Genomic DNA, 21,627 nt, shown 5'->3' on the forward strand with positions numbered 1-21,627 from the left:
AAAATCTTCACTTACTCCATTCTAAGTTAGTTTGGAGTAAGTTTTCACTGACGAAACTTTGAAAACAGGCGTATGTGGCCGGACACGCCCCCTTTTGAAAAACAAATTCTGTTCCAAAGTGAAACTGTTCTAACTGACTAGAACTGGAGCAAACTAAATGACGAGAATTCCGATTTCTAAGATACTCCGTTCTACACCAGTTGCTCCTAAAAAATCAGGAACAAATCATGTGGAAACTTGGGGCCTATAGCTCAGAAACAGGTCATTCGGTCCATCTGGTCTATGCCAGTGTTTATGCTTCACACTACCAGCATACCCCCACTACCAGCATACCCTTTCTCCCTCATGTACTTATTTAGCTACCTCTTAAATGCATCTATGCTGTTCGCCTCAACCACTCCTTGTGGTAGCGAGTTCCACATTCTGACCACTCTCTGGGTAAAGAAGTTTCTCCCGAATTCCCGATTGGATTTATTAGTGACTGTCTTGTATTCATGACCCCGAGTTCTGGTCTCCGTTACCTGGTGGCAATGTCCAAATTTTCAGCCTGTGGTTACTTTGATCCATTAAGATCTTGACTGCACCTGTTGTCAGAGTTAACAGATTTTAGCTGTATTTTGTTTTGAAACTATGTCTCCTTCACCAGTCAGGAAAGGAGACTGGCCAGTGTTCTTGTTTTATTTTGTCAGCTAAAAATAAAGCCACAACCAAACGGGGAAAAAAGAGAAGGTAATATCACATATCCTTCCATTCTGAGGCAAAGTCATTTCTAATCTATTGACGTGTTCCAATATTTGCAGAGGTGACAATTGTCCTCAAGTGTTGTGCGTTTAACCTATAATCTTTTTGTTTTATATATCCTGGATTTTAACAAGTAGAAAATAGGTGTTTCAAAATATTTACTTGAAGGGTAAGTGCAAATGTAGGCCAGAAATTTAGCATTGTTTTATTAGTCCAGTCTGTAAATTAACTTTGTTCAGATAGGTTTAAAATAATGAGATCTCTTTTTTTCAAAGCGAAAGAAAGACTTGGATTTATATAGCGCCTTTCACGACCACTGGACGTCTCAAAGTGCTTCACAGCCAATTAAGTACTTTTGGAGTGTAGTCACTGTTGTAATGTGGGAAATTCAGCAGCCAATTTGCACACAGTAAGCTCCCACAAACAGCAATGTGATAATGACCAGATAATTTGTTTTTGTTATGTTGATTGAGGGATGAATATTGGCCTGGACACCACGGATAACTCCCCTGCTCTTCTTCAAAATAGTGCCATGGGATCTTTTTATGTCCACCTGAGTGAGCAGACTTGGTTGAACATCTCATCTGCAAGACGGCACCTCCGATAGTGCAGCACTCCCTCAGCACTGCACTGGAGTGTCAGCCAAGATTTATGTGTTTAAGCTCCTGGAGTGGGACTTGAATCCCCACAACCTTCTGACTCCGAGGCGAGTGTGCTGCTCACTGAGCCACTGGCTGATGCCAGTGGCCCAATAGCTACAATACTAGAGACCCGGGTTTACAAATAAACAGTGAAATGGAATCAGATTCTCAAAAGACATTCACACTGAGGCTTCTGCAGAGGCATTTTGCCAATGTACCTTTGGTTGCATGGGGACAGGCTGAATAAAGTGACCAGTGACACACAACTGCACCTAGTGAGTCAGCTGTGGTGGGGGGGGCGAGGGGAGGGGGACACTGACAGCATCTGTGGGAATGCTCTTGGGCGAGAGCTGGCTTATACTGTAACCATGGCAAGTGGCTGAGGCAGAGGGTGTGAATGGCATGGAGGAGTTGGCAGATTATTAAAATAAAGCTTAGAAAGAGATGTTTTCAATGGGTGAGCTAGTATTCTAAGCCCAGATGATGAATCTGACTTTTGATATGTTAAGCAGGTACATTAAGATGGATCATTTTTGCAGTTGGTATGGAGAGTGAATTATGGAAGCTCAGGAGAGTTATTTCCAAAGACATTTGCATTCACAAAAGGGGTCATGTGTTAAAGGAGGAATATAAAAGTCATAAAACACGAGGGACAAACATTTACATGTGGAACACCTCTTAATTGTCTCGGCTGCAAGTTTTTCAAAAATATAATTTGGTTTTCTATGAAGGTCAAATAGTACAATGTTAAAGTTCATTGTATCATTATTTCAAGTCAAAATGGTGTACCCTGGGATAGCAATAGAAAGTTGGCATTTAATAAATGGTCCTGTCAAATAAAAAATGAAATCTATTCATGATATTTGCCACTAGTTTATTCTTCCTGGACAATTAATAGGATATGAAGAGTGAATTATATCGTAAAACCCCATCAACTGTTCGCCAATTATTACTCTAAATAAGGTTATTCAAATAGCCAGTTTTGCATTGACTGCTGTAGTGCATTCAGTGATTACTGTTGATTTGGAAGTGGTCTGGTCGAGTAGCACATTGGTAAACCAATGCTCTGCACAATCGAGTACTGGGACCAAGTGTCATCAGAATATGGGGTGGTGGTAAGATTTGGCTTGATGCTTCCCCACAAGGACAGAAGGAGAATGACAGAGAACTAATAACAGGGTGGCTTCCTACAAACTTTTCAAAAAAGAAAAAAATATTATTTAAATGGAAGAACTAAATGAGATTGTGATATATATTCCTTTTGCTGTCAACGGGAATGTTCTAATAGCAAAGAAAACCCTGCTCCTAGCTGAAGTTGTTATTGCAAGGAATTTACCAATGCTTTTGAAGAAGCACGATGCATCAACCATTCAGAAAAGTTTAAAGGGCATTTTACCTGATGGTAACCTTTGGATGGAAAAAAATGACAGGCAAAAATGAAGTGAATGGAAACGCAAATGGCAGTACAAGTCTGCAGACAAACGACTGAACAGCCTAGCTCCTAATCCTCTGTTTGATGGCTAGTGCAGTGGAAGTGTTGCTTCATGAGGCCATTGCAAGGAAGGTGCTTGCCAATTGTAGGACGTGTAGAAATTACCCCTCACCCCATCGAACAGGTTATAAAGTTCAGACTTGAGACTTATGAGAAATTACACAAGACACGAGTTCTGCCTTTAACCTTTTATTGACAAAGACAGATTTAACACCCCTAACCACTATTCAAGCAGCACACCAATAAACAAGAAATCATACATACAATCACCCTCAGATGATCAGTCAAGCGTTGATTGTAGGTCTTCCTTCCAGAAATGACTGGCCAGGTCACCTCCTTTCCCAACTGCAGCAGGCCCTCTCAAAGTCAAGCTGACTGGCCAGGTCCCTCCTTCCAACTGCTGCAATAACAATATTTTTCGACCACTGTCCTTTATACAGGATTTCTTGCCTTTTCCAGTAAATCAATCATTCAAAGACTGTGAGAAGCTTTCTTTTAGTGTTCGAAATGAAATAAAGGCGGTAGGCATTTGTTGAGCAGGTGTGTAAACTTGAAAACAAAACTGGTGGAAGCTTTGTGTTCCAGATGGCCTACACTAAACAATGTAGCTGTGTGACTGTTAAATTTTCACACACAACACATCCTGCGTTTGTTGTCTTTATCAAGGCTCAAGTTGTCCAATCACAGAGTTTGCAGAAGTGAGCAGAAAACCATCTGGTCAAACTCCATGTGTTACCTTGCATCCTGTTTTTCAGAACCTCCCAGGTTTGACTCCTCCCTTTTAGCCATCAAAAAGGCGTGTTACGACCTTGTGGCCTCTGCGTTGCAGACACGAAGTGTGTAAAATCTAAGGTTTTTTTTTTTTATCCCTGTTGTTTTCTGACCATCCCTTGCAGTCACGACATTGTTTAGTGTAGGCCATCTGGAACACAAAGCTTCCACCAGTTTTGTTTTCAAGTTTACACACCGGCTCAACAAATGCCTACCGCCTTTATTTCATTTCGAAAAAACCTTTTGCTGAGCAGAGCATTTTTAATATATAACCAAATTAAGAATTCAGGGTTTATACATTCTTGCACACTGCAGGGCACCATCCTTATAAGTCAGCAATGCAGCATGCCTGGAAGGAGATGGAGGTAAGTTGAGAGCTGCAGCTGATCATTCCTCTCCCTTTCTGTGCCAGGCCTGTGATTCGCTGCGGCCATCTGAACAGATGGTCCAATCTGCTTCTGGCACGCTTCTGACCCTGGAGCTTGGGAAGACACTTTTCGCTGGATATGTGCATCCATTGTCTGCAGATATAGTTGGTGGCTTCTTGATGAAATGTGGCTTATCAAGCTACACTGGCTGTTGATCACCCTGGAATGCTGCCTTTCATGCAATGACACTTAATATATAGTGCTTCTGATGAACTTTCCAGCATAATGGTTAGTTTACGTTTACACATACTATATTCGAGCCCTTGGACCTGCTATTCCAGCCTCCCCGTGAAATTGGCATCACCATATAATTAATATAAAATACACAATGGTATTGTGTTCCTAACACAGATGAGACTGCACACAGGGAGGTTAAAGTACCAGTGACCTCAGTCTTTATTAAGACACTCCAGAGTGAGGAACAGGCCTTAGGGGCCGGCTTATATACAGTGCTCCCAAGGGATGCTGGGATCCCTTGGGACTTTAGGGGATGCGCTCCCTGGTGGCAGAACATGGGAGTGCATGCTTTACAGATACACAACAAATGGGATGCCATCTATTGTTACCGGACAGCCTCCCACACTCTCCCTCTCCCCTTCACACATTTGGAGATGGCAGGTATTTTCAAAAATGTAACTTCCCAACTGTTTTGTAGCTGCTAAAAGTTTCTCCGCTCCAGAAAGCCTGCACAAACGGCACATTTGTTTAAACTCCTGATCTTTACCAGAAACAGAAAGCTGTAGTTGAAAGCTGGCATCAGTGGACCCATGTTTAACTTGGCTTGCGTTTCCTGATGTGCAGGTGTGGAATAGATACTGCGATGTGGAATCGCAAGGCAAAAGAAGACAAACCCACCGATGGCAATCTTTACAAAATCTGCTCTTTGGATGCAACTACTCCCCATTCTAATTTCTAACACCATGGGGAGGGGGGGGAGAAAAGAGAGAGATGTACATATATACAGTATATGCATGCACATACTATACACACACGCAAAGAGAAAGCCTGATAACGTTTAAAATGATGGGACAACGGCTTCTGACAAATGCTCCAGTGCATTGCCTATTTTGGGCCAGAAAATTGTCCCAAATCAGTTTCCACCATTGTGTTTTGTGACTGGCTGTGGTCACTTGTCTTCAGAAACAATGTAAAAAAAAAAAAGACTTGCATTTATATAGCTCCTTTCATGATCACCGGATGTCCCAAAACGCTTTACAGCCAGTGAAATACTTTTGAAGTGTGGTCACTGTTGTAATGGCGTGGCAAACAAAAGGATTCAAAGATGATAATTCCAGATTTTAGAATGTCCACGTTATGAAGAGGAACCTCGAGAAATAAATGTATTCTCCTGAGAAAAGAGAATAAATGGGCTGGGGGAAGAATTATGGTTAATCCATTTTTTTTAAAGGAAAGGAATACATAAAATGGATTTAGAGATTTTTAAGAATAAAACCAGAGGGAAATCATCAGAGCACAAGATTGCTCATGGTGTAAGCCACTAGCTAAACATATTATTTGTACTTTTAGTCATCAATTTATGGAATAGACTGCCATGTAGTCCAGTAAATACTAACTCTTTGATGTCTTGAAAATTGAATCAATTATCGATGCAACAAAAAATTAAGGGATGTGATTTAGAGATGTGAAAGTGATTTGAAGGTATGGATCTTTTTATGTTCCTAACTTTGTTATGATGGTATGTAATCTTTTATCATATTTTCTGTTAAACAGCTTAGACATTTGTGTTTATTTGGATCTCTATGTTGTTCACCCTGTAGATCTCTGAATGATTCACGCTCCTTAAAACCTACCTCTTTGACCAAGCTTTTGGTCATCTATCTCCTTATGTGGCTCATTGTCAATTTTTGTTTAACGCTCCTGTGAAGCACCGTGGGATGACTTATTACATTAAAGGCGCTATATAAATACAAGTTGTTGTACTGATGATGTACATCAGTTTGAACGGGTCACATGACCTGCTGTTAAACTGTATGACATATACATGGAAAGAAAAAAGTGTGCCATTTAATTATTTTTTCAGGTATATCAGTATTATTTAGCTCTATGATGTATTGCTTGAAGCTGACCCTGTACATTGTCCTTTGATTCTTGCAGATAAAACAATTAAATTGTGGAAGGTCAGTGAAAGGGACAAGAGGCCAGAAGGTTATAACCTCAAAGATGAAGAAGGTAGAATGAAGAATCTATCCACAGTTACAGTGCTGCAGGTGAGTATCGACCTCACAAATTGAACTTTGTCGGATCAGTAAATGGGTGCTGTGAAAAAACACTCCCCCCGTACCTGTATTATAATAAAAACATGGAGCGGACCAGCTGGGGACCCATCTTCCAACGTGTTCAATTATATAGAAACCACATTGGGTCGGTTGGTTCTATGATAAAAATAGAGCAGGTGATGGCATGACTGGAAAAGTTGGTGACCTTTAAAATTCACCAGAAAATCCCTCCAAAAATGGACTTTTATTCCTTTATCAGCTCATGCCTTTACTGTAAAAACTCTTGGTGGGGGGGTGGGGTAAAATCACAGCCACACACTACAATCTCACTGTGCACATTCCTTACACTGGATGATGAAAGCGAAATAAAAAAGAGTTACAGAACATGATTCAGAAACCAAGTTCAAACATTTTGTTTTGTTATAGAGAACAATTTTTGAGAATAAGTAGCTTGAATGTTCAGATAACAATTTATTCTAAATGCAAATGAGAAAACGCCTCGAGAAGTTGATATCCCAGCGTAACTATGAATAAAATGCACAATAAAAGGAACATGTTGGAAATCAAAAACTGACAAAGATGGCATCCAAAGAGAAATAAAGGAATAACGGTAAATGTTTTGAGTAGAAACTCTTTGTTAAAATTGGTATTGTTGCAAATTTTGCACCTTCTCTGTATTAACTAGGGATCAGTGTTAGCAGTCCATCCAGTGAGCACACCTTGTATCCTCTATGATCTGAAGAGTACTTTTAGTGTTTAATATTTAGGTAAATTATACCATGGCCTGGAAACCATAACAATACTCTCCCGTAACAATAAATCCCTCTGTGTGTACTGAATACAGCCGCCATGTGCGTTTCTCCTATTTTTCAGAAGGGAGACTCAAAAGCCCACTAGTAAGATGAAGCCAATGGTAAACTAATCTGGTTTATTTTGTATGAATGAACCCAATACAGTTTTCATGAAAAGGTTCAATCAGTAGTTTATTATTTCTTGTATCATGCAAAATAATAAATTATACAATTTGCTCTTTGCTCGCTTAACAAGTCAGCAACCTCCTGAACGAACTGGTAATTATCTTTTGAAACGTGACACCTTGCTATCACTCTGGCTGTTCCAGAGCCTCATCTGCTGCAGAGGGAGAGAAACCGAGACAGTCACATACAAATACAGACACGGATTGACCTCTGACCCCTCTCTCAGCTCTCTGTCAAAGTATTGTTGACTAAGCTGCCAATCAAACTTCTCACCTCGAATTAATATCTTCCCTCTTTTGGATGGGAGCTACAGCAACCACATTTTATTGCCGGATGCACCTGAATGAAACCTTAATATTAAAGATGACTGCCCCCCCTCCTCCCCCCCCCCCCCCCCCCCCCCCACCACTATCACCAGCACCCCCACTGTCATCTCAAACGAATGTGACTTGCAAAAATACCCAATCCAGTGGTGGATGGTATTGCAAATAATTTTTTTAAACAACAACCTGGATTACTTGACTCTCTGGGAATTAACCTCGAGTGAATGGAGTCTAATTTCACAGCAGCAATATAATATAAATTAAACCAAAATCGCGTGCAGGGAGATTCGATAATGTTGAAATGTTACAGGCAGGTTTTATTTTGCGCGGAGACTTTATTAAAACTGGAGAGAAAAATTTCAGATAAGACGATGGGTTTCTGTCTGAAATGTGAACGTTAAGTGCGTTTTAAAGAGCATTTATAGGAATCTTGTTTGAACCGAATTTGCTGTGGGCTCTTCTAGGAGTTTGAATAAAGTAATGTGTCTCCCAGGTGGTTTTTGTACACAAACACTATTTGTTTTATTCTATTGAGACATGAAATGCCGTGCAGGCTAAATATCAATACTTCATGAAGTTGTTGAGATGTAATTTTGTGTGCCATGGATAAAGCAATTTAATTTGGTTGTTCGGGGAACTAGGCGCAGTGCCTACCTTTGAAATTAAATCTGTTGCTGCACACGTTGGTTATTTGTAGAATGAGCTCAATGTTTCAAAATCAAACATTGACAAAGTAATAGATCAGTTTTCCCAATAGTGAGGAAAAGATTGAAAATATATTTGTCCTTGTACTTTTTCTTTTTGTTTTTCATCATCATAGGCAGTCCCTCGAATTGAGGATGACTTGCTTCCATGTCAAAAAGTTCACAGGTGTTTCATAGGTGCAAGAGTAGGCCATTCGGCCCTTCGAGCCTGCACCACCATTCAATAAGATCATGGTTGATCATTCATCTCAGTACCACCTTCCTGCTTTCTCTCCATATCTCTTGATCTCTTTAGCTGTAAGGACCACATCTAACTCCCTCTTGAATATTGCTGAACCTAAAATTCCAGGTCCGAACTAAATCTTGAAGGGTGGAAGATGCTTGTGCTTGGAATTTATTAACATGTGGCACACCAGCCACCACACGGGCTTGACAGAGTTAGGTCTTGGTCCAGTAGCAAGGGTTAACCAAGACGACTGGAGACCTGCTCTGCTGTACGGACCTAGTGCGCACACATCAGGCTGGTCTGTGCTGCCCTTGGGCCCTCGCCTCTTCTGGGCCCCGATCTCGTTCCTCGACAATCTCTCGCTGCTCCTTCGCCCCGACCTCGCCGCTCCTGCAGTACCTGCCCACGCTCCAATCACTGACCTGGACCTTGGTGACGTCCCTTTTCACTGCCGTTGCTCTCCTGCTCCAGCAAGTGCTGCTCCCTGGAGTGGTATACCGCTATGCTGCTCCTTCCGCTCCCCGGCCTGCTCCGATGGTGCTCGCCGGCCAGGGGCCACTCAGACTGCTGGGCGAGGCCGCCACGCTGCTCCTTCCGCTCCCCGGCCTGGTATTTTTACTCACTGGGTTGATGGGTGATCTAGCTTAAAGCTATCTGAAGCAAGAGAAGAATGGACAGATCATTGATCACAGCAAGGAGTTAAAAAAAGTAAGCTGTCTTTTAATGTAGGAAAGGTTAAAAGTGCGTAGATCCTTCAGGCACAAGTTGGACAGAAATATTATGGCGATCAGGATTTGTGCTTAAAATAATTGTTCACACAAATCTTCATAAATGAAGACTGGACAATTTGCAGGTCAATTAGCATCTGTAAGAGAATGATTGGTTAGTGTTTTGGTAGTGACTCTTTTTTAATGATCATCTTGTTGCATATTTAGTGCATTATGGGCTCAATTTTCCTCAATGCCGTTTTTTTGGCGTACTTGAACAGTATCGCCCGTTTTTTGGGGGCCCAACTACACCCCAAAAAAATCATCAACTTTCCCTCTTTGAATTGTTGATTTTGGCGCTGCCTAACCTGTCCTTTAGCTTTGGGGATGGAGCCTAAGATCTGTGCCAAAAAGATCGGGTTGCCAGGGTAATGAGGGATATTTTGCGGGCTGAGACTGGAAAATGAAACATACAACACATTCTGACCAGCTCACAGCAACCTGCACAAGCACCTTACACATTGCAGCAGCATTCCAGCATTAAATTATTAAAGTGTAAATGCCAAATGTTTATTTCCCCCCCCGCCCCCCCACCCCCAGTTCCCCACCACCTCCTTCCCAGTGCCGCTCCTAACCCTGGCCGAAAGGCTTCCCTCCCCTGCCAGTGCCGGTTACCGCTGCTAGCCCTGGCCAAAGACGACCTCCTCCCGATGCCAGTTATTGTTCCTAACTTTGGCCGAAAGGCTCTCTCCCCTGCTGGTGCCGGTTGCCACTCCTAGCCCTGTCCGAAAGGCCTCCCCACCCTTCTCTCCTCTCTCCGCTGCCCCCCCGCCGCACCCCCCCCACCCCGTCCCAGGCCCCCTCTCTGCTGCTGCTGCTGTCCAGCCCGTGGAACTGCATCTGCTGCACCGATTTTCTTCACTGCCCAGAAGGTTTTTCCACAGCGGTCACATACGCTATCCTAAGAAAAATTGGAATAAATCTGAGCTGGCCAGACTTGCTTAAATGGCCAGAATTAGCGCAGGTGGCAGGTTATGCCCCCAATGTCGCAAAAAAAAAACCTAAAATAATCATAACTAACTGAGTTACACTGGCGCACAATCTTTGGAGAAACTTGGATATTTTAATTTAGGCCAGAAAAACGGCGCAGATAACTGGGGAAAATTGAGTGCTATGTTTCTGTCTTTAGTTCAGGTTTCCCGCATTCAGCTTTCTTTGTAATCTTCAGCTCCAGTCAAACTTGCTCAGGAATCTTACCTATGCATAGGATAATCATCATCATAGGCAGCCCCTCGAAATCGAGGAAGACTTGCTTCCACTCCAAAAGTGAGTTCTCAGGTGGCTGAACAGTCCAATATGGGGATTACAGTCTCTGTCACAGGTGGGACAGACAGTGGTTGAAGGAAAGGGTGGGTGGGGTGTCTGGTTTGCCACACGCTCCTTCTGCTGTCTGCGCTTGGTTTCTGCATGCTCTCAGCGAGGAGACTCGAAGTGCTCAGCGCCCTCCCAGATGCTCTTCCTCCACTTAGGGTGGTCTTGGGCAAGGGATTCCCAGGTGCCAGTGGGGATGTTGCACTTTATCAAGGAGGTTTTGAGGGTGTCCTTGAAACACTTCCTCTGCCCACCTGGGGTTCGCTTGCCGTGTTGGAGTTCCCAGTAGAGTGCTTGCTTCAGAAGAAAAGTGTTTTGTCTATTGGTATTGGATTTTGGCACCTGTCTGCTGCTCATTCTTTCTCGCTGTCAAAAAGCAGGACAGTTTGGACACGCTGGTGCTATTGTAACTCCACCAACCCAACCCCGCCACACAGCACTGCCCCCGGGTCATCAAAATCCACAGCGCGGCCTTTGACAACGTGGACCACTTTCCATACCTCGGGAGCCTATTGTCAACAAGGGCAAACATCAATGATGAGGTCTAACAGTGCCTCCAGTGCACCAGCGCAGCCTTCGGTCGCCTGAGGAAGAGTGTTCAAAGATCAGGCCCTCAAATCTGGCACCAAGCTTATGGTCTACAAGGCAGTAGTGTTATCCGCCCTCCTGTATGGCTCAGAGATATGGACCATATACAGCAGACACCTCAAATCACTGGAGAAATACTACCAACGATGTCTCCGCAAGATCCTGCAAATCCCCTGGGAGGATAGACGCACCAACGTCAGTGTTCTCGATCAGGCCAACATCCCCAGCATTGAAGCACTGACCACACTCGACCACCTCCGTTAGGCGGGCCACATTGTCCGCATGCCCGACACAAGACTCCCAAAGCAAGCGCTCTACTTGGAACTCCTACATGGCAAGTGAGCCCCAGGTGGGCAGAGGAAATGTTTCAAGGACACCCTCAAAGCCTCCTTGACAAAGTGCGACATCCCCACCGACACCTGGGAATCCCTGGCCCAAGACCTCCCGAAGCGGAGGAAGAGCATCCGGAAGAGCGCTGAGCACCTTGAGTCTCGTCGCCGAGAGCATGCAGAAACCAAGCGCAGGCAGCGGAAGGAGCGTGCGGCAAACCAGACTCCCTACCCACCCTTTCTTTCAATGACTGTCTCTCCCACCTGTGACAGAGACTGTAATTCCCATATTAGACTGTACAGTCACCTGAGAACTCATTTTAGAGTGGAAGCAAGTCTTCCTCGATTTCGAGGGACTGCCTATGACTGATTGATTGGAATTGTGTCTGTACTGGAGTGCAGTGGGAACTGGGATAGAGTGGTGCCCTATTCATCAAGATGATTCAAAACTCAGGTTATCCAAAGGTGGCTAGCAGCTGAATGCTGCCGGTGTTAATGGCCTGTCTATGACTGCTACAGAGTGAGTCCGTCATATTTAAAGCTTTGGGAATTTAAGACTGTATTAAATTCCTAACTAGTCAATGTAAGCAGATTGAAAGCATCTGCAGTAATATCTTCTGGTTTTTAATGAAGGATGAGAAGAAAGACAGACTTGCATTTGTATAGCGCCTTTCATGACCACTGGACATCTTAAAGCACTTTACAGCCAATGGAGTGTTTTTGGAGTGCCATCACTGTTGCAATGTGGGAAATGTGGCAGCCAATTTGTGCACAGCAAGCTCCCACACACAGCAATGTGATAATGACCAGATAATCTGTTTTGTTATGGTGATTGAGGGATAAATATTGGCCAGGACACTGGGGATAATCCACCTGCTCTTCTTCAAAATAGAGCCATGGGATATTTTACATCCACCTGAGAGAGCAGACGGGACCTCTGTTTAACGCCTCCTGCGAAAGACGGCACTTCCGACAGTGCAGCACGCCCTCAGTACTGCACTGGAGTGTCAGCCTAGGTTTATGTGCTCACGTCCCTGGAGTGGGACTTGAACCCACAACCTTCTGACTTAGAGGCGAGTGTGTGATCCACTGAGCCACAGCTGATGCTTTAGACCTTGGTATAAATCACAACAGGCCACCTCCACTAGACTGAGACCAAACAGTATTTTTCAGATACCCATTCCCATTACAGGCATTATTTACAATACTCCCGAAGCAATTAAACCCATAGCGATAATTGTTGCAACAAATAAAGCTGTTTACCCTTCCTCTATGGTCCTCCTTTCTGAGTTTAATTGTCAAAGCAAATTGTAGGATCCTATCTTTTCTCGATAACCTGAAGGTTGATTTCTTGAATTGATAGGCTTAAATTGGCTCTCGTGCTGCAGGGCATTTGAACGATGGTTTAAGGCCTCTTGGGCAAAAGTTTAACAATTCACATAAAAAGATAATAAAACTGCAACGCTGTGAATCTGAACTAAACGCAAAAAAATATTTGGAAGCACAGCAATTGAATCTGAAAAGGGAAGATAAATTGATGTTTTATACAGAGACCCTTTGTCAGAACTCGGTCAATTCAAATGTCAAATTCTCAAACATCCCCAGAGCGCCAGTCAAGGCTTCCTGTCAAACATTCAGTTTTCTTCTAAATAATGGTCCGGAATTCCTCAACCAGATGCTGAAAGTATTCTAGATCACTTCTGAAAACTTAGCCCGTTGGAGTACGTTTTAATGATTAGGTAAACAAGTTTTATCTAATTTACTTCAATTCTCTGAGGCACTGGAGCTCATTCTCCTGTAGTGTTCTTGTCTCTCTTGTAAGGAGGTTGTTTTCCAATGTTTTCCTCAGGCTGGTCTCCTCCTGACACCCAAATGTCCAAGTTAATCGGGCCTTAGGGAAAATTGGACCTGTTCCATATTAGAGAAACAACAACTTGTATTTATATAGTGCCTTTAAAGTAGTAAAACGTCCCAAGGCGTTTCACATAAGACAACAAAAAAAACATTTACCACCAAGCCATATAAGAAATTACGGCAGCTGACCAAAAGCTTGGTCAAAGAGGTAGACTTTAAGGAGCATCTTAAAGAAGGAAGGAGAGGTAGCTAGGCGGAGAGGTTTAGAGAGGGAATTCCAGAGCTTAGGGCCTAGGCAGCTGAAGGCACGGCCACCGATGGTTGAACAGTTATAATCAGGGATGCTCAAAAGGGCAGCATTTGAGGAGTGCAGATATCTCGGGGGCGGAGGATTGTGAGGCTATTGCAGAGATGTGGTGGGGTGAGACCATGGAGGGATTTGTAAACAAGGATGAGCATTTTGAAATCAAGGTGTTGCTTAACTGGGAGTCAGTGTAGGTCAGCGAACACGGGGTGATGGGTGAGCCGAACTTGGTGCGTGTTAGGACACAGGCTGACAAGTTTTGGATGACCTCAAGTTTACGTCGGGTCGAATGTGGGAGGCCAGCCAGGAGTGCATTAAGTCTGGAGGTAACAAAGGCATGGATGAGAAATAGTGGAAGTGCTGCATAGTTGGGGATATTTATATTTGTAACTGTTAGATAGTCTGCAGTTTAGGGGCATTTGGATTGACGTGATCTAAATGTAAAATCTCTTGTATTTTTAATCAAGTGAGACATTTTTTACAGCTGTATTTAGTATATCTTTAATCTAGTGCTTGGATGACATGCAGCAAGCTCCCTTTGTCTGCTGTTTTACAGCATGGTCATTGTTTGTAGATCGAGGGGGATTATTTTTGCCAGGAGTAGACCCCTTTATTTTATTACACAGCAAGGCAGTGATGACAGCCCCCATGCAGATCACTATTAGAATCACTTCCTCCAGCGTGAAGGGAATTAATTTTGATTAAACGATCCAAGATATTAGCGAAGCTGCATGTTAAACATTCAAATGCAAGGTTTCACCAGGAAACCCATCTCACGGGTCATGAAATTGCAAAATTGAAAAGAAGGTGGGGTGCCTGTGCTCTGCAGGTTTCTGTATAATTAAAAATGTGCATTGCTATTTTGGTCCATTGGGTTCCACAGTGTCCATATTCTCTCAGAATAAAGATGTTGAAAGTAGCTATATTTCTGAGAAGATCAGAATGAGGAGGAGGGGATAATGTATGGTTTCCAAGACATCGAATGCCCTCCCAAAAAACAGTGGTGGATGCCGAATTCTTAATCGCTTTTAGAAGGGAAGTGGATAAATAATTTAAAAAGAAACATTGTGGCGGGCTGCAGGGACTGTGGATGTGCACGTGAAGTGCCGTAACCTGCAGGGCTATGGACCAAGAGCTGCCAAGTGGGATTAGGCTGGATAGCTCTTTGTCAGCCACGCGGACACGATGGGCCGAAATGGCCTCCTTCCTTGCTGTAAATTTCTATGATTCTATGAAAGGAGCTAAATGGACAATTGTTTCAGTGCTAGTGCAGGCATGATAGCCTCCTGTAGTGCACAAGTTTGATTCTATTAGAAGACAAAAGGTGGGGAAATTGCAAAACAACGCGCTCCACTTGCTCCGTGGGGCGTGAGGTGGGCGGAACCAAACGAAGAGGGGCGCAGCGTTAAGCGCTGGGATGTGTAGCGCTGCCTTCAATAAAGGGGAGGGCCAAGCTGCCGACAATGTGGTTCCCTACCTGGACTACTGGGAAGCTGGATGGCGTGGTATCAGCGGAGTGCCGGACTGCCAGATCGCCCGAGTTCACGATTCAACGGGCCGCGACCGGTAAGTCAGACAATTTTTTTTTGCGAGTGGCACCTCCCCTTTAACTAGGACACCGCGAGCGGAATACAGCTGAGATCGCCCAGCGGTTCAACAGGACAACAAAAATCAAAGCTTTATCTTGAGAAAAAGCATGGCAACAGAACTGAAAATGTATGACTGGGAAAGGAATCACTGTACACTTGATAATCCTGGCAAATACATAAAAAGAAGTGTCAAAAAGCAACATTTCTTGGGGGCATGCCCCAGATTCCCCCCCCCCCCCCGCCCGCAACCCTAAAAATAAATAAATAAAGCAGAGCTCTTTCCCCAGCAAAAATCTATATATTTTTTTTAAACGGGCGTCCTTTTAACTATAATATAACTCATGAGGTATTACGTATGGATACAGCTCAACGCATGACAAATTTGTGTTCCCCTGCACTTTTTATTTTTGCATGTATTGTATGAGTCCATTAGGCTTCAGCTTTTGGAGAAAAGCGAACTGAATTATGGAATGTGATCCTGAAACACCAAACCTATCCTGAAATTTAATATAATTAAAAGGAAATGAACATTCTCGGTCACCTTGGAGCAATGGCCTTGGTCATAGGCCTTTATTCAGGGCTATTTTTTAGCTGTACGCTACTTTTTGAGTTGGCAACTTTTTTGAAGGTGCCCGTCAGCTTTAGTGATTTTGTCGGGTGACGTTGATAGATTTAACCTGATGTCCAGGACCCAGGATGGTGACTCCGCCAAAAAAAACAGAATAGAACAGGCTAATGCCTGGAGGCTGAGACATCCCAAGGGATGTGATTATTCAAATTTTTCACACCTCCCACAACTGTTGTTTTAGGTTAGTTGCAATTGTCATGTCAAAATACCACCATTATTGGATGCTTCTGTGAATATTACCATATCAGATCATGTTTCTGCCTGAATTGATTTTGCATTTGATCTAATGTACTTCTTTTGTGGGGATTTAATGAATCCTTGTTCCAAGATTCAGATGTTGTTAAATGTTTAGTTGCTGATCAGGACTCAATTATATTCAGGCAAGACCCACTTACCACACATTGATCTTACGAAGAGCCGGATATTTTTTCATGGACTCAGTAGAAACTGAGACAAGGAGGTGATTAGGTTTGTCTTGAGTTTATTCATGCGGTGACTTTTACAGTAGTCATGAAGTAAATTGTTACAGTCTAATTGATTTGATTCTCAATTGCCAAATTATAATTTCAGATTGAATGGAAATTGCACTTTAGAAATTGGTACCTCAAAACTGGAGTCAAAGAGGCTGGTGGAAATGCGTACTTAATGATCTTTTAAATTAATTAGAAATATTGATTTAATTAAAGCTGCAAAATAAAATTGAAGGTTGCTTTTATTGAGGATAAAAAGCAGAAAGAAACAGGAAATGACAAGCGGAGTGCCGCAGGGCTCAGTGCTGGGACCCCAGCTCTTTACAATATACATCAATGATTTGGATGAAGGAATTGAGTGTAATATCCTCCAAGTTTGCGGATGATACTAAATTGGGTGGTGGTGTGAGCTGTGAGGAGGACGCTAAGAGGCTGCAGGGTGACTTGGACAGGTTAGGTGAGTGGGCAAATGCATGGCAGATGCAGTATAATGTGGATAAATGTGAGGTTATCCATTTTGGGGGCAAAAACACGAAGGCAGAATGTTATCTGAATGGCGGCAGATTAGGAAAAGGGGAGGTGCAACGAGACCTGGGTGTCATGGTTCATCAGTCACTGAAAGTGGGCATGCAGGTACAGCAGGCAGTGAAGAAGGCAAATGGTATGTTGGCCTACATAGCTAGGGGATTTGAATCTAGGAGCAGGGAAGTCTTACTGCAGTTGTACAGGGCCTTAGTGAGGCCTCACCTGGAATAGTGTGTTCAGCTTTGGTCTCCTTGTCTGGGGAAGGAAGTTCTTGCTATTGAGGGAGTGCAGCGAAGGTTCACCAGACTGATTCCAGGGATGGCTGGGCTGTCATATGAGGAGAGACTGGATCAACTGGGCCTTTATTCACTGGAGTTTAGAAGGATGAGAGGGGATCTCATAGAAACACACAAGATTCTGACGGGACTGGACAGGTTAGATGCGGGAAGAATGTTCCCGGTGTTGGGGAAGTCCAGAACCAGGGAACATAGTCTTAGGATAAGGGGTAGGCCATTTAGGACTGAGATGAGGAGAAATTTCGTCACTCAGAGAGTTGTTAACCTGTGGAATTCCCTGCTGCAGAGAGTTGTTGATGCCAGTTCATTGGATATATTCAAGAGGGAGTTAGATATGGCCCTTACGGTTAAGGGGATCAAGGGGTATGGAGAGAAAGCAGGAAAGGGATACTGAAGGAATGATCAGCCATGATCTTATTGAATGGCGGTGCAGGCTCGAAGGGCCAAATGGCCGACTCCTGCACCTATTTTTTTTCTATAAAATGGAGCCATCAATAATAGGAACACTAGCTGACATCTAACCCAGCATGTAAAATATCAACCTGATGGTCGGGCACAAATATTCCAATCAGGACTTATTACATCCCTTTACTCCACCCCCTTTGAATTTCCCTACTAAACAGGAGCAAGAAAGAAACCATGAGAATGGAAAGAATGTAAGTAACAAGAGATGTTGTGCCCCAGCCCAGGATAGGCCCAGCATCCCCTATCATTAGCTTTGCCCTATTCCCTTGGATGCCAGGTCCCTTAACCTTGTAGTTCTACTTTCCCTATATTACAAAGTGTAAATCATTTTCAGATCCATATTTACAAGGATTACATTCATCCATTATGACTACCATGCTAGAACATGCTTCGGTTCCACAACAATGCTGATGGAATCGCCCTTACTAACACAGAGGATAACTCTTGATATTAAACCAATATCATGTCTCAGGATCCTTGGTCCAGACCTCTGGATTACTCGTCCAGTAACACATAACCACGTGAAATAGGAGGTGGGTGGGGCGCACACATCCACCTCCATGGCATGAACCTGGTATTGCAGTACTTCCAGGAACGGTGCTTTGGCTCTCGGCCTTTTGGCTAAGAGCATTGGCGCAAAGTGATCCTTGAATGGGCCCAAGGTGACCTTTGGCGTTTGTGATCTGACAAGTTGATTTGACAAAGAATTGGAAAGATTGGTAATGAATAAAACATTTTTTTTTTTAAATAACCACTACGCTACCACACCCCTCCCAAAGAAAGTTCAGGAGCATCTGTCTGATCTCCTTGAACTAGTGTGCTTGCACTCTAGAAGAATCAAATTACAAGTACAGTTCAGCCTGGTATTGTGTCCAATTTGAGATTATTCATCTTTTCAGGTAATAATAAGGGGAGAACTTTCGATCTCTCACTTTTGTCCTGTCATTTATATAAAATTACATAGCAATTACAACATAGAAATAAGACACTTTGTCCATACAGTTTGTATTGGTGATTATCCTCCACCTTTATTCCTCTTTCGTTCAACTTCCTATCTAAACTGTTCTTAAACGTTGACATAGTCCAAAGGACCACAGAGAGACCAGGCGGTACTTTGTCAGGAAGATCCCTCTAAAAGAGATGGCAGTACCGCCCGGCGACCAAATAAGGGCTTACGTCGTCAATCTGGGCGGCAACTCTCAATCTCGGTGGCAAATGTGTTCCTCGCCAAAATGCCACCGAGAATTGAGTTGGGCCCGGGGAGTGGGGTGGGGGAACACTGAAAAATAAAAATCTTCACAAACAAAATCTCCGTAACACCTTCAGGGGACCCCATACAGGTAAAACGCTGAAAAAAAATTAAATTAAAAAATGTTCACACATCTTTTTTTGCAGGTTTTCTTACTTACCGTCTGGGTTTGATCTGCCTCCATACAGTGATCCTTCCCCCTTCTGCTGCCGACTCCTGCCCGCACCAATATGGCAGCACGGCGGGCGAGAAGTCACTTACACGACTTGACAGTCAGCGGGTACTTCCCAGCGATACTCCCCTCCCACTGCCACCAGACCAAGAGGAATCTGTCACCAAGGGGAGACCGCTGGAAAAACTCGGCAGCAGTGGGCGATAAAGCCACAAATTTCGGGCCCTATGAATTTACCTGGTGGTCTGGGAGGTTCGTAGATTTGCGGTCCTTGGCCTCTGGGTACCGGCGGGTAGAGGCCCACATATCCCAGGGCCTCACATGGTTCGTGTGGGCTTGACCAACCAATAAAAGGGAATCTCCATACTTATGAGATTTCCGTTTGTACGGAAACCCCACAAGTATGAATGGGAATCACTTACAAAATACACGAACACATGAAATAATTTTTTTTTAAACGTTACCAGTTAATTCAAATATTCAATTAAATATTTTAAACAAACATTTTTTTTTAATTTTTAAATATGTTTTAACGGGATTAAAATAAACTTACCTTATTTCATGATTTTTAATGTAGAAATGAGTGATAAAATGTTATTTTTCTATTTTTTAAAAAACTTTTACATTGGTAAAAACAAGCCTTACGCCTGCTGTTACCAGGCATAAGAATTTCAAGGGCATTCCCTTTTTCTTTTGGATTCGTACCTTCATTCTAGACACCTTAAATACTGGAAACAATTGTTTCTATCGACTCTGTCCCAGCCTTTCATAATTTTTAATACTTAGCAAATTACCCCATAATCTCCTCTGTTCTAACAAAAAAACAGCTTCATTTTCAAATCGCTCATTGTATTTCCTCATACCAGGCAATATTCTAGTAAATCTGCACTTTCTCCTCTCTTACCTCAACATCCTTCCAATAGTATGGAATCCAAAATTTCACACAGTGCTCCAACTGTGATCTTGCTAAGATTTTATATAGATTTACCTACTCTGGACATGTTAACTTCTAATAATAGATTAAGGTTTGTGACAATGGTTATGCCCATGTCGCCCATACATATAAGTAAATCCTATATTCTTTATCATTTAACTCTAAACCTAGGCTGTGATAAAAATGTATTTGGAGAGTGGAAATGATTTCCTTGTGTCCCTTGCCAAATAAGGGGGAAATGATACTATTTCATGTTCCGGATGCGAAAGCAGTCACGTAAATAATTCCTATCCACTTGATTAATCCAAGGTTGAAGTTGAATTTCTGCAGAGCTGTGGTGAGAGTTCTGCAGTTTCTTCCACCTATTTCAGCTGTCGAACCAACAACCTTCCTCCTTTATCTCCCTACATTACAACAGTGACTACACTGTAAAAAGTACTTCATTAATTGTCAAGTGCTTTGGGGCGTCCAATGGTCATGAAAGGCGCTATAGAAATGCAAAATTTTTTTGTCGAATCTAAAATCTTTGCCTAACTTGAAACAATGTACATTTTGGGGTTTGATGGAGGATCGGAGCGAGCTATGGAGGGTGGCCAATCACAACTCCTGTGTAGTTGGAGTCGCACACTTGGAAACATAGAAAATAGCCCTTCGAGCCTGCACCACCATTCAATAAGATCATGGTTGATCGTTCCTTCAGTACCCCTTTCCTGCTTTCTCTCCATACCCCTTGATCCCTTTAGCCGTAAGGGCCATATCTAACTCCCTCTTGAATATATCCAATGAACTAGCATCAACAACTCGCTACGGCAGGGAATTCTACAGGTTAACAACTCTCTGAGTGAAGAAGTTTCTCCTCATCTCAGTCCTAAATGGCCTACCCCTTATCCTAAGACTGTGTCCCCTGATTCTGGCCTTCCCCAACATTGGGAACATTCTTCCCGCATCTAACCTGTCCAGTCCTGTCAGAATTTTATATGTTTCTATGAGATCCCCTCTCATCCTTCTAAACTCCAGTGTATAAAGGCCCAGTTGATCCGGTCTCTCCTCATATGTCAGTCCTGCCATCCCTGAATCAGTCTGTTGAACCTTCGCTGCACTCCCTCAATAGCAAGAACGTCCTTCCTCATATTAGGAGACCAAAACTGAACACACTATTCCAGGTGGGGCCTCACTAAGGTCCTGTACAACTGCAGTAAGACTTCCCTGCTCCTGTACTCAAATCCCCTTGCTATCAAGACCAACATACCATTTGCCGCCTTCACCTGCATGCACCTGCATGCCAACTTTCAAGGACTGATGAACCATGACACCCAGCTCCAGCTGCACCTCCCATTTTCCTAATCTGCCGCCATTCAGATAATTTGCCTTCATGTTTTTGCCCCCAAAGTGGATAACCTCACATTTATCCACATTATACTGCATCTGCCATGTATTTGCCCATTCGCCTAACCTGTCTAAGTCACCCTGCAGCCTCTTAGCCTCCTCCTCACAGCTCACACCGCCACCCATTTTAGTGTCATCTGCAAACTTGGAGATATTAAACTCAATTCCATCATCTAAATCATTAATATATATTGTAAAGAGCTGGGGTCCCAGCACCGAG

General features: G+C 43.2%; 1 protein-coding gene across 1 annotated transcript in view; it reads left to right on the forward strand.

Moving 5' to 3' along the window:
- Positions 1 to 21,627, forward strand: part of LOC139234844 (serine/threonine-protein phosphatase 2A 55 kDa regulatory subunit B gamma isoform) — a 327,896-nt gene that overhangs the window by 148,670 nt on the left and 157,599 nt on the right. The window contains exon 4 of the mRNA XM_070865591.1: positions 6,189 to 6,301. Within this exon, the coding sequence (XP_070721692.1) occupies positions 6,189 to 6,301 (113 nt within the window). The remainder of the gene's footprint in view (positions 1 to 6,188; positions 6,302 to 21,627) is intronic.

Source organism: Pristiophorus japonicus, chromosome 2 (genome assembly GCF_044704955.1).
Source record: "Pristiophorus japonicus isolate sPriJap1 chromosome 2, sPriJap1.hap1, whole genome shotgun sequence".
NCBI lineage: Eukaryota > Metazoa > Chordata > Chondrichthyes > Pristiophoridae > Pristiophorus > Pristiophorus japonicus.